The 12547-nt window shown below is 42.5% G+C and overlaps 1 protein-coding gene across 1 annotated transcript; it reads left to right on the top strand.

The window, feature by feature from the left end:
• Nucleotides 1-2705: 2705 nt before the first annotated feature.
• Nucleotides 2706-12472, top strand: si:ch211-257p13.3 (kinesin-like protein KIFC3). The gene is made up of 20 exons (XM_031746220.2): nt 2706-3146; nt 3376-3495; nt 3661-3757; nt 3901-4052; nt 4173-4425; nt 6316-6488; nt 6870-6935; nt 7210-7347; nt 7434-7631; nt 7867-8040; nt 8371-8518; nt 8627-8757; nt 8858-8969; nt 9043-9224; nt 9304-9408; nt 9493-9623; nt 9717-9837; nt 9943-10072; nt 11040-11269; nt 11384-12472. The coding sequence occupies exons 2-20, from the start codon at nt 3397-3399 to the stop codon at nt 11507-11509; spliced, it is 2766 nt and encodes a 921-aa protein (XP_031602080.1). The 5' UTR covers nt 2706-3146; nt 3376-3396; the 3' UTR covers nt 11510-12472.
• Nucleotides 12473-12547: the final 75 nt, after the last annotated feature.

Consider the following 12547-nt stretch of genomic DNA (forward strand, 5'->3'; position numbering starts at 1 on the left):
GATTGTTTTGTCTGTTTGTCAGTGAAATTTTTGAAATTTTGACACCGTCTCCAGTTTTAATAGCTAACTAAAATCACGCTGACTAACACTTTGTAATTTTCCTGGTGTTCTCTAGCCGTGTCTCTCAGGATCAATGGCGTCCTACCTAACAGAGTGGGTCACTTCATGTTTGAACATAATTTTGACAGCCACTGCACTCTACTACTCTTACAAACTATTTAAGGTGGGTATCACTCAATGTAGTATCGGTGTGTGTACATTTATTTATTTATTTGTAGTAAATAAGTAGTTTCTGCTTTTATTAAATGATAGTAAACTTAATAGCCTTGGGTTTGGCCCTCTTTCCTCAGCTATTTCCCTTTATTTTAGTTTTTTTTTAATTTTTGCATCTTACTTTTAGCAGTAAACCGTAAATCTTTCACTTGACATTTGTGAATCTATCAATCCAGCCAGTATCAAACTTGGTCATTCTCTCTCTGCAGGTCCACAGAGCACCTTCAGTAGGCTTCTTTCTGCTTGGGATCTCTGCAGCAATTTCCATCTTGCATCCCTCCAGCCCCTACCTCACCTCCCTGCAGAGAGAAGCAGAATGGGCTGCTGAGGTGCTGGCTCCAGTGTTGGTTTCCTTTGATTTCCTTTGGCTCAGTCAGGACCGTAACACAGCACAGATTCTCCTCTGTGGTTCTTGCCTGCTGCTCGGACTCTCTGACTGGCTCTCAGCAGATACTCTCACAATTATGACTCGCTGTCTGGGCCTATCATCCCTCTCCTGCTGCCTGACAGTGTGTTTGTTTGTTGGTAATGCTTCAGGGGCCTTTGGGAGCATGGCCCTCAGCCTCCCCTCACTGCTGACTCATAGGTTTGGAACAAAAACTTTTGCTCCTCTGCTTTTTCCAGTTGCTACAGAAGGACTGATGAAGTGTCTTTTAAAGGGGTCACTGTTGATAGGCTGTTGGGTGTCAACTCTTGCTCTTGGCAAGTTTCTGTTGGATGTGACTGACCAAGCTGTCTATTTAAGTTCATAGAAATCTCCTAAATGTAGGTATTTTTGACGTTGACAGATGTGACTGACAAACTAGAACAATGCAGAAATCTAATGTGCCTATTAATGTGTCAATATAATAAATAATAGCTCCAGTAATAGTTTGTTCAATCTTCTCAAGGATTTGACGTTTATCTTTTTCCTGCATCATCATGCAGCATTTTTATGGCTCATAATGAGCTTTTGGGGAGTAAACGAAACATGGCAGTAAGCATGTATGCAGTAAAGACAGTGAGTCTGTGTTACTTTATTTAAGTGAAATCTATGCACACTGTCTTTTGATTAAAAAAATACTTGTGTAAATTAATACCCAGTTAATATAACTGGTTTAAAAAAAATCCCATTTGAAGGTATGGGGGTTTGCTGTGGGCTTGTCTCATATCGCTACCTTTTGCCTCCTTGTCTCCTCTGACCTTTGTCTACCTGCTCTGTAAGACACACACTGTTTCTGTGTGTGTGATGATGTCTTATCCTCACCTCACTAGGAAAGGAATCAAGGATGTAAGAAATAAGTTTGCGGGTGGGGGTGGGGGGGTTGTTGAGTGTGATACCAAAAAGTTAAACATGATTTATGAATTAGAGATCACATGTACTAAAGCATAGCATAGTTTTATACAGGAAAGATTTATGCAAGAAATAAAATGTATCCTCCTAAATACATGTTGAGTTACATGTTACAGTTATTGTTATGGCCTTTTAGAAAAATGTCCAAACATTTAAGAAATTGATTTAATTCTGGATGAAATTAAAGATGGGAAAATTGTCCAGCATGAAAGTACTACAGTATGAATACTACAATAGTCATTTTTGTAATGCTTGTTTTTGCTTGCCTCTGCATTTTCTGGAACATACAGCCAAACCAAGAGAACATGACTGAAGTTACCCCTTTTTTTAGATGTGTTGTGTTGACTATTCTGTAGATGTCATTTGTATATTTGAACTTCCTGTATGAATTTCCTTTTTAGCATGGTTCTTCCATCTTCCGGCTCTTCTAACAGTTTTAATGTTGTGGTTTCCAGCTGCCTCAGACTCTGGGTGATATTTGTTCTGCAGACTCAGCACGATGTCTGTTTAAGAAAAAAAAAATCTGCAGTGGTCGAAGGTTTTGGCCCAGCTCTTACCTCATCACGCCTGTTTGATTCTTATCAGTTCATTTAAACAACAACAAAAAAAAACTTTCTTAGTTTGTATCAGCTGTCTTTGTACTTGAAACAACCTGGCCTGTTTAAACCACCCTCGTTTCACTGTGTCCCATGTCATTTACATTGACCTTGTGAGATATTGATATTCTTTACAGTGATTTGTAGTGGACGCTGCAGAGGCTCCCTAAAGATTTCAGGGGTGTGAGCAGCTTCCTCAGCAGTTTTTTTTTTTCTTTTTGCAGTATGTATGTGCAAGCATCTGTGCCTTTCTCTGGGACTGCCTATGTCAGTCTTCAGGGAAAAGATGAACACTGATGCTTTTTACCATTTTTCTGGGAAGTCCAAAATGTTATGGTAATTGTTGCCTTTTAAAGTGTTAGTTTTCTATTTTTTGACCATTTAGAAGTGTGACATTTTGTATTTAACTTGTTAAATAAATAAACATGTAAAAAACTAGTCATAGTTATGTAACCTGACAGCCGTCTTACTGTTGTGCCATCTATCATTGTTAAACCACTTCTTTACTCCTTGAAACCATTCCGATGTTTTCAGATGCATGAAGCTGCAGCTTCGGATTTTTCCTAGCACCTTTTATGGTCACTGTCACTCCTGACTGCGACCGCTGGCATCAAACCTACAACCTCAATCTGTCTCCATGACTGCCTGTATCTGTCACTTCACCACTGCAGCGCAGTGGGAAACTGCACTGAGCATGCTCGCTGCAGATGCAGCCTGTAGATGGAGCAAAGTGGAGAAAAGGGGAGGAGGGAGGAGAGAGGAGAGGACGGTTGGGAAGGAGGCACAGAGGAGCTGCACGCAGCTGTGAGATGCTGTTGCAGCTCTGAGAACAAGAGCTGCATGGGAAGAGTCATCACTGGAAATACAGATGGAAGCTGAAAGTGGAATACGAACGACTGGAATGTCGGCGAGTCGACACCAACGAGAAGAATTCATTTGATAAGGTGAAGTCGAAGCGTTTTATTGTGATTGAACAGAGTGATTGTCACAATAGAAACATGTTTCACCTCTGTAGAAGTCATTGTGTATTTGCACTAGATTATGTTATTATGTAACCTTTAACAATCATTGATATTAAATGTTTTGTTAGTATAAGAGCTCAATAATAAAATTTTGCTTTTCTCCACCTTTATAAAGATGCGTGCTATTAATGAGCTCGTTTGTCATCTATAGAGACTCTTGGGCAGCGTGGAGATGTATGCATTTTACTCCCTTTTGGTCTACATCTTCTACACTGTCTTTAAGAAGGAGGAGGAGGAAGCCTTGGAAGGGGCGTGTGGAGATTCCCCAGATGTACGTCTAGCCATATCATGTCCAGCCTCGGGGGTTCTCTATTGAAATAAATAAATGGGGGGAACATGCAGGCCATAAGCTCACTAACAAAGGATGTATACAATGCTGCTATATGCATGTCTATTTTACTGTGTTACTGACTCTTATATATGATGCTGTGCTCAGGAGCCAGGACCTGTTTCCATGGAAACAGGGAGCAGGAGGAGAGATGGCCACACCCCCAAAGTGGGAAAAAAAGCTTGCGCTCGCTTTAGTGAATCAAGTGGGTGCTCAAATAGTCTTTCGGGGCATTTTTAACCATAAAATGAAAGTATTTAAGAATAATACTTTTATTTTTGTGTACAAGAGATCAATAATTACATACATTCCTTGACTCTATTGCTTGTGTGATGCGATGTCATCCAGGCAGCAGCAGTGACACAGATGAAATGAGCGATGAAGATGAGGAAGACGCCCCTGACATCCCAGCTTGCACTCCTCTGGCCGCTTTTCTATCTTTCAAGCAGGATGCTGAGAAGAGAAGAGCTTCCCAGGTTCAGCTCGAAACAACAGGAAAGGTAACAAGTGTCCACCCGATGTAGGACAGAATAACACAAGCTCGATTTCCCCAAACAGGGGCACTCTGCACATTACTAAGCTTTATGTGCGTGTGCTTGTGTGTGCTCTTTGCTGCATAGTTGGCAGAGTCTCCCCTGGTGGCAGTGATGTCCCACTTGCTGAGTTTTCTGGAGCAGTACTCCCATTTCCAGCAACTGCAGCAGCAGGCTGACCAGTACCGGGTCCAGCTGAAGAGGCACCGAGTCCAGCACCGCCGCCAGATGAAGGCTCTCCGAGCCTCCTACCGCCAGCGTCTCCGGGACAAGAACAGCATCATCAGCAGTCTGGAGGAGGCCATCAGCCAGCAACAGTGCCCCAGTCCAATGAGTGAGGGTGAGAGAGCTGGGATGAGGTTGGAGAAAAGGAAGAGATGTGATAGAGGGGGGAGGGAAGGAGCGATGGGGGAAGGGAAAATAAAGGGAACGTGAGATTGCGGTGTATTGTCATGGAGTGTGTGAGACAAAAATGAGGAAAAGGTCAAGGGGCTGTTTCAATAAACCCATCCACTCAGCTGGTGGGAAAAGAGGTGGCGAAAATTGCACATGTCTGAAGGTAGATTTATGAGATTCGAGTGGGTAGTTGGAGGAAGATGAATTAGCAGGACAATGAATGAAAACGAATGTTGCACTGGGTACTGTATTTTACATGAGACAGGGCTCATGTTCTCTCTGTTACAGTGGAGAAAATTCTACAATATTCCATTACTGCTTAAAAAAATGTGAAGAGCATTGAGAACGAGAGGTTTAAAGCATGATGAGTAAGTGTTTTGGTTTATTGTCATGGGGTATTATGTAGTTCAACTTTAACGTGGGTGTGTGCCTTTTAAGTTGTCCACCTACCCAGCTTTAGAAAAGAGTTTGATTTGATCTAACTGGGAACACAAAGTACATGCGAGGCAGCACTTTTGTAGAAAAACAGGTTAATCAGATTTATTAGGATGCAAACGTTTGGCAGTAATGATGTCACAGAAGCCAGACAAACACTGTACAGCTGCAACCGACCTCAGAGCTTTAGATGTTTGTATCTGATGTGCTTCAGATTTGACCAGATGGCTCTTTGACATCGCAGCAGACCAGCAGCAGCGTATTCTCTCCCTTGGCGTTGTGCATATGGTCAGGTTGTTAACAGCTCTGTGAAACTGTAGATCTCAGGCTCACTTATATAGCCTCAGAGGAATACCTCACTATACATGATAACCCAAACCAGATTATAAGCATCTCTATAAGTAGGTGTGTTTAAGACCTTGAGTGCTGGCTCTGTAGTTTCTGCAGAGGGATACGTGAGTATGCAGTGAGACTTTGTGGTACTTGTGTAGCGACTCAGTGACTCTTTGTCATGAATAAAACAGGGCTGTTAGTGCTGTTTTATTTCCTGCAAATGCACTTACAAGGTCTGGCACATGCGAGGCAGCACGTGTAAACGTGTTGCACTAAAAATAGCCCAAGGCCTACGTCCCAGGATTACAAGTCTGTCTGGTTTGTTTGTTTAGTGTCATGCAGGACTGGTTCTGTGCCTCTTGGATGTGCAGCAGGTAAACCAGTTTGTATCTTTGTCTGTGATTTTTCATTCAGTATTTGAACCGAATGGTTTGCCCTGCATGCAGATGACATTTACCAGAGTTTAACATACATTTTCTCGCACCATTTCAAGCTGCTGTCTTAAAATTCACATCGTTACTTTAGTACCTCTGCAGACTCCAGTGCTTGCCAACACATTTACGCCTGCACCACTAGTTCACAGCTGTGGCCTCGTCTCCTTTTTGTTTTCCAATATCTGGCACCACCACCTCTTTGTGATACAGCAATGAAATCTGACATAACGTGTTGATAAAATTAGCAAAGAGCCCAGCAGTGAAAATTAGACGTGACAGAACCCGATGAATCATTGAGGAGGAGGAAAGCGATTAAAAGCTGTCGGGCATGCAGCTCAGGTTCTTGTTGGACAATAGGCTCTTTTTTATAGGTTGTTGCATTTTTCACATGGTGGGTGAGGGAGCTTTCAGCACACTTTTCATTTTCATTAATATTACAGTCACTTGGAAGCTTTCAGGTGCACTGTAAAAGTGGTATTAAATTAAAATTACTGCATTAAAAAAACGAGTGAGTGGAAGTTCAGATGTTATTGAATCTGACTATTTGTGACTGGCATGACATTAACATGTTTACAGAGACCTTGTTAGCACTTAGGCTGATGATTATAATGGATGTTATTTGTGTCCATCAGGTGAGTCTAGCAGTGATGAAGGGGCACAAGCTGGGGTTCACAGGCTGGTGCAGTCTCTGCACGGCCTGCAGGGTGAGAGGAGTAAGCTGAGAGGAGAACTCCGTCTGCTGCACTCCCAGCTGGAGCAGAAAGAAAGGGACAGACACTCTCGTATTCAAGCCTTTCAACAGCAGGTAGACCACTCCTCATTAGTTAGCTCCTAGGCTAGACCAATTTAAGCAAGAAAAAATGCCACCTGAAATCCAAAATTGCTCTTTAAGTTTCAGTGAGTTTTTAGATTTTGTTTTATTATGAATGCATGTATAGACTGAAAAAGGCTAATCCGGTTAAAGCACAAACATATCCTTATTAAGCAGCCTCTTGGGTGTTACGCTGTCGTTCTGTTATCTATTATATGTTGCCTTTCTGGAAGGGTCTGTCAAAATATATCACAAAATATAAAAAGTAAAGTATATATGCACATAAATCATCAACTTTACATTATGTTACATGTAATAAAAATTAATTTTAGTTTTAAATGTCTGTAAAAAACACGGTTTTGAAATTTTGCACAGATTGATGAGCTGAAGAGCTGCATCGAGGAGCGTGAGGAGGAGCTGTCAAGACTGAGAACAGCCACTGTAAGAGCTGCACGGTCAAACTATTGATTTAATCATTTGTCAAGTCTTTGTGAGTGTCCACTTCATCAGCTAAGCTGCCACACGACCAAGTTAAAAATAGCCAAGCAGTGGTCTGCTTGCCTTGTACAAAACCTTAACTAGAAATTACTTAAAAAGAAACATTGACCTAAATGTATACATATACTGAATAAACATTTATCAGAAAAAAAGATGTTTTATTTAGATTTTTTTCTGTTAATATGTTGGTCCTCAGCTTTATGTTTCATGCCCTCAGGGGGCCACGGACTCGGAGAAGCGGGTCCTGTGTCTGTCAGCAGAGAATGAGAGTCTGAAACAGAGCCTGAGCGTAACCCAAGGCCTCCTGCAGCAGCTCTCAACCATCCCCTCCCAGTCGAGCACCATGCTCATCAAGGTGAGAGGGACCAGCACAGCTGAGAGCTCACTGATGACAGACATTCAGTTTAGGCCTTCTTACACTTGTAATCTACTTTGCTTTAGGAAAATGAGAACCTCCGTGGCAGAGTGCAGCAGCTGGAGCTCTCCCTACAGCAGCGTGCTGAGCAGCTGTCGCAAATGGAGCGACGGAGTGAACAAAGCGAGTGGAGAAGAGGCGAGGAGCTGAGGAAGAGAGAGGACAGAGTGAGAGAGCTACAGCTGGAGTTGGATAGAGAGCGAGGCAAGGAGCCAGTTATTAAGGTAAATCTTATTTTGGAGAATTTTTTAAATGGATTTGAACATTGGCCATAATCTTTTCAAGATGATGAAGAAAATGACAGAAATACTTTTTGACTGATTTCGTAATTATATTGTTGAGTGGAAACACACATATAAAGAACGAATAATGTAGATAATTTGATTTGGGTATACTGACAACATCTTTTCATATTATTTTAGCGAAAATGGCACTAACTAGAAATATCTTCTCTGCCAGTATGTCACGCAGACCGTGGAGGTGGAATCTCCAGCCACAGTAAAGCAGCTAACCAAAGCCAGACAGAGGAATGAGTTGTTGTCCGAAAGGCTGTCCGGTCAGAATGAGCGGTGCAAACAGCTGGAGGAACAGATCAGGAAGTCAGACGAATACAGCTGTAATCTGCAACACAAGGTGACGAACACAGGCAATACAATTTGCACAAGCAGGGACAATGTGCTCCACCAATTTTTGAGCTTTTGTCACAGGCAGCAGCAAATACAGAAATGAATTACCTTTGTTAGCTGTTGGGTAGAAGAAATTCCAAAAAAGAGGTATAAATCAAAAAACACCCTGTTTAGATAACACATCATCAAACGATAGATAATCAAAGTCAGAAGGAGGATGTTCCTGTGTTGCTGCTGGAAATTCACAGTTTCATTGACTGATTGCAGAGCAGAACCTGCACATACTGCAGCAGTCGAGCTCACAAACTGACAAGCTGCTCTGCTGAACCTCTTACAGATTGCGGCGTATGAACGAGAAATCAGTAAACTGAAAGAGGAGCTGCTGAAAGAGATTGGCCACTTAGAGGAGAGGAAGGAGGAGGCTGTGAAGGCTGCTGCAAACTGCTCAGCAGAACACTTTCAGAACCTGCAGGACCAATTCTTCAGTGAGTAACTGAACCTCCAGGAAAAGAACTCTTGGTTTCTCCATGAGAAATTTAAATAAAAAAGCAACTGGATTTGAACAAACTGGATTTTTTTTTGCCTTTTGTCAGGCTTGCAGAAGCGTCTGACATCACTTCCTCCAACTTTACGCTCTATGAAGACAGACTACGCCAGCCTGAGGAGCCAGGTTCGAAATTTCTCAGAGTTTTATGGAGCAGCTATCAGCGAAGCAAAAAAACAGGTATGTGGTGCCTTGAGAACTATGTTTAATCAATTTGCCTATCTGACCAAATCAAATAGTTTTATGATGGAAGGGGTTTTTTTGTCTTTTGATGTTGCAGATTTCAGCTGCTATTAGTGAGATGTCTGAAGCCAACAAAGATCTCCTGGAGAAATATAGGAAAGAAGTCGCACTGCGCAGGAAGTATCACGAGCAGCTGGTGGAGCTTAAAGGTATAACACTGAAAAGTTCAAACTGGCTGCACCGAGTAAAATCTGCATCACTGAGCGAGCCCCCTGTTTGCAGGCAACATTCGCGTGCTGTGTCGCGTGAAGCCGGTGCTAAAGGAGGACCAGCACGAGGAGGGCCACTCGGTGGTCGTGGCGACGGACCCCAACAACGAGTCCTCGCTCACGGTGCTGAGCAAAGGAAAGGCTCGCATCTTTGAAATGGACAAAGTCTTCCACCCACAGTCCACACAGGAAGAGGTAATAAAAATGACACATGTGCGAAGGAAGTATTATTGTACAGCAGGAAGACCACTAACCTTTATTTTGGTTTCCTCAGGTCTTCCAGGAGATTGAACCTCTTGTGACGTCCTGCATCGATGGATACCACGTCTGCATATTTGCTTACGGACAGACAGGCTCTGGAAAAACCTACACTATGGAGGTAAAACACTGATTACTGTACATGCTACTCATAATAGACATTTAAAGGTTTAATATACAAGCTAAGTACCCTTTTTATTTCCAGGGTACTGTGGAAAACCCAGGTATCAACCAGCGAGCACTGAAACATCTTTTCAGTGAGATTGAGGAGAGGAAGGACATGTGGTCTTACAGTGTCACAGTCAGCTCTGTGGAGATCTACAATGAGGTGCTAAGGTACAGCCTTCCTCCTGTTTTTTCTTTCGACAGAGCCTTACCTAAATAATAACTACCACTTGTAGATGTGGCTACTTGTATTTTGTATTTTAGAGACCTGCTGAGTAAAGATGGAGAGAAACTGGACATAAAGATCAACCCGGACGGAACAGGACAGCTGCACGTGCCGGGCCTCAGGGTCATCGAGGTAAAGAGCTTTCAGCACATCAAAAAGGTAAAAAATGTTTGCTTCTCTTCTTTTTATTTGCAGTTTTTTGAATTATGATTCAGCATTAGAAAAATGATTATACTTATGCTAATTGATTTTGTGTTAATCCAGATTCTAGCAACAGCCCGAAGGAACAGGATTACCTTTGGCACTCAGATGAACCAGCACAGCTCCCGCTCCCATGCCCTGCTTTGTATCACTGTTCAGGGCACTGACCTCGCCACTGGTTCCAAAACCACAGGTCAGCTATTAATGCAGTTCTGGTTCAAGATGGAACGTTTACACAAGGGGTGTCAAACATAAGGCGCGGGGATCAGAATCAGCACATCAAAAACTCCAATCCAGCCCGCTGGACAGCTTTGGAAAATATAAAGGAGGGAATACATTTTTGGACTATTACTTGTATTGTTTTTCAAGGGTTTTTTAAAAAAGTTTTTTCAAGTCCACCCCCACAGCCATTTATGCTACTTTATGTTTTATGATTGAGGGACAGTCGCAGCAGTTAGCCACCAGAAGTCTTTCTGTAATTTTACACATTTGTCATGTAGAAAAACATTTATCATATGGTAAATGGCCTGTATTTATATAGCGCCTTAACAGTCCCTAAGGACCCCAAAGCGCTTTACATATCCAGTCATCCACCCATTCACACACACATTCACACACTGGTGATGGCAAGCTACATTGTAGCCACAGCCACCCTGGGGCGCACTGACAGAGGCGAGGCTGCCGAACACTGGCGCCACCGGGCCCTCTGACCACCACCAGTAGGCAACGGGTGAAGTGTCTTGCCCAAGGACACAACGACCGAGACTGTCCAAGCCGGGGCTCGAACCGGCAACCTTCCGATTACAAGGCGAACTCCCAACTCTTGAGCCACGATCGTGAAGTTTCACTTCCTTTATCTTACATTTAGATATCTCAGGAATGAAATGTGTAATTAAACATCTTTACTCTGACAGAAAATGGAGTTTTGACTCGTCCGAGCCACTTAATATCACTTATATCACGGTTTACTGTCTAATACCTACTTTAAATTTAGGTGAGGGCAGGCTGTGAATTTACCCTTTAAAACTGTCTCTTCACACGGGTATCAGTGTGCAAAGGTCGGGATGAGAAGAAGGGTTAAGTGTATAAGACAAACATCTGGTATGAGTCTTTGTTGGAATGACCGACTTTATTGCTGACATTACTTTTTTGCTCCCCAGGCAAGTTGAACCTGGTGGACCTGGCTGGCTCGGAGAGGGTGTGGAAGTCTGGTGCAGAGGGAGAGAGGTTGAAAGAGGCCCAGAATATTAACCGCTCTTTGCTGGCACTGGGAGATGTAATTCAGGCACTTAGGGCTCGGCAGACCCACATCCCCTTCAGGAACTCCCGTCTTACTTATTTATTGCAAGACTCCCTGGGAAAGGGCAGCAAGACTGTCATGGTTGTGCAGGTAAGATTACTGCTCCAGTCCTACTTAATACCTGATTCATAAGCCTGTGATCAGTTACAGTAAATATAAATTCCTAAAAGGAGCATCATTTTTGTTTAAATTGTTTTACTAAAGGTTTCTGCTCTGGAGAGTAATGTGGGAGAGACCTTGTGCTCACTGAAGTTTGCTCAGAGGGTGTGCAAGGTGGAACTGGGTCCTGCTGCCAGGAAGATTGAATCGGGTGGAGGACAGTGTGACTGACAGCCTTGAACCACTAGCAGTGAATGAATCAGTCAGTACCAGCAAATGAAAACTCCACACTATCAACAAGATTACGAGCAATCGTGCTCAAGGGCTAAATCTGCAGGCGTCTACTTGGCACCAAATGCCAGCCTGCAATCAAGGTTAAGTATTGAGGATTTTATTCTCCGCTTTGCCATTTTCTGCTTCTGTTCCCTTTATTATTATTAAAATCTGCATGCAGGCGTATTTATTCTTCCACTCCGAGTGCCAAAACATCATCTAACTCGTCCCACTGTCAGAACTTTGATGCTTCCTCTGATCCACTCTAGCTCAGTTTCTTAAATGCAAAAATCCAGGATCTGTTGTTTCCTGTGATCATCAGCGTTTAGAGCTACAAACATGCTCATACAGGTTTGACAAGCTTCCAGAGCCACAATATCAGCACTTCACTTTTTGCAGTATTAGTCATTCTGCTATAAATGTCTGTAGTTTGTAAGCTTTGTCGCCAATGTGGTATATTTTTGAAGGTTGTAGTGTGTAGGAGAGTCTATTATGGGCTATTATTCATATCAATGACATTTATGTCACATGTTTGTGTAGTTTTTTGTGTGGATTTCAGATGAGCAGTGACTGAATTTCTTTTTAGATCTTTGATAAGAGTTTTGTGTAAAGAGGGAAGCTGTTGGAGGGAGCAGGTGGCCTTGTATTAGACTGGTAATATAATCAGCTGTGCAATATCCTCCTTCTCGAGGAGACAGTTTGGGCCTATTGAAGTCGAAGATGCACTTTATTGTGAAAGCATAGGAGCATTTCAGTTCAGGTCAGTGCAATAGGTATTAGTAGTGAATGTCATACCAAAAATACAGCTTATTGTTCATAACTGTTTGTCATGTTATCACCCACTGATTCAAAACTAACTTTTGAGTCAAATGTAGCAAGACATTAGTGTTGCAGTAACTACGATGAGTGCTTAGGTGTCACTAAATGATGCTTTTCAGAACATTTTCTGAATAAATGTGTATTTAAGAAGTGTTCTTTCTCTTATTTGATGCTCAG

Source organism: Oreochromis aureus, linkage group 11 (assembly GCF_013358895.1).
Source record: "Oreochromis aureus strain Israel breed Guangdong linkage group 11, ZZ_aureus, whole genome shotgun sequence".
NCBI classification, from domain to species: Eukaryota; Metazoa; Chordata; class Actinopteri; order Cichliformes; family Cichlidae; genus Oreochromis; species Oreochromis aureus.

Excerpts from the sequence above, each read along its gene's own strand:
- si:ch211-257p13.3 (XM_031746220.2), top strand. The coding sequence starts at position 3,397 with ATGTATGCATTTTACTCCCTTTTGGTCTACATCTTCTACACTGTCTTT. Across the intron at positions 8,970-9,042 it reads GCAGCTGGTGGAGCTTAAAG|GCAACATTCGCGTGCTGTGT; the intron begins GTATAACACTGA and ends CCCTGTTTGCAG. Across the intron at positions 9,225-9,303 it reads CACAGTCCACACAGGAAGAG|GTCTTCCAGGAGATTGAACC; the intron begins GTAATAAAAATG and ends TGGTTTCCTCAG.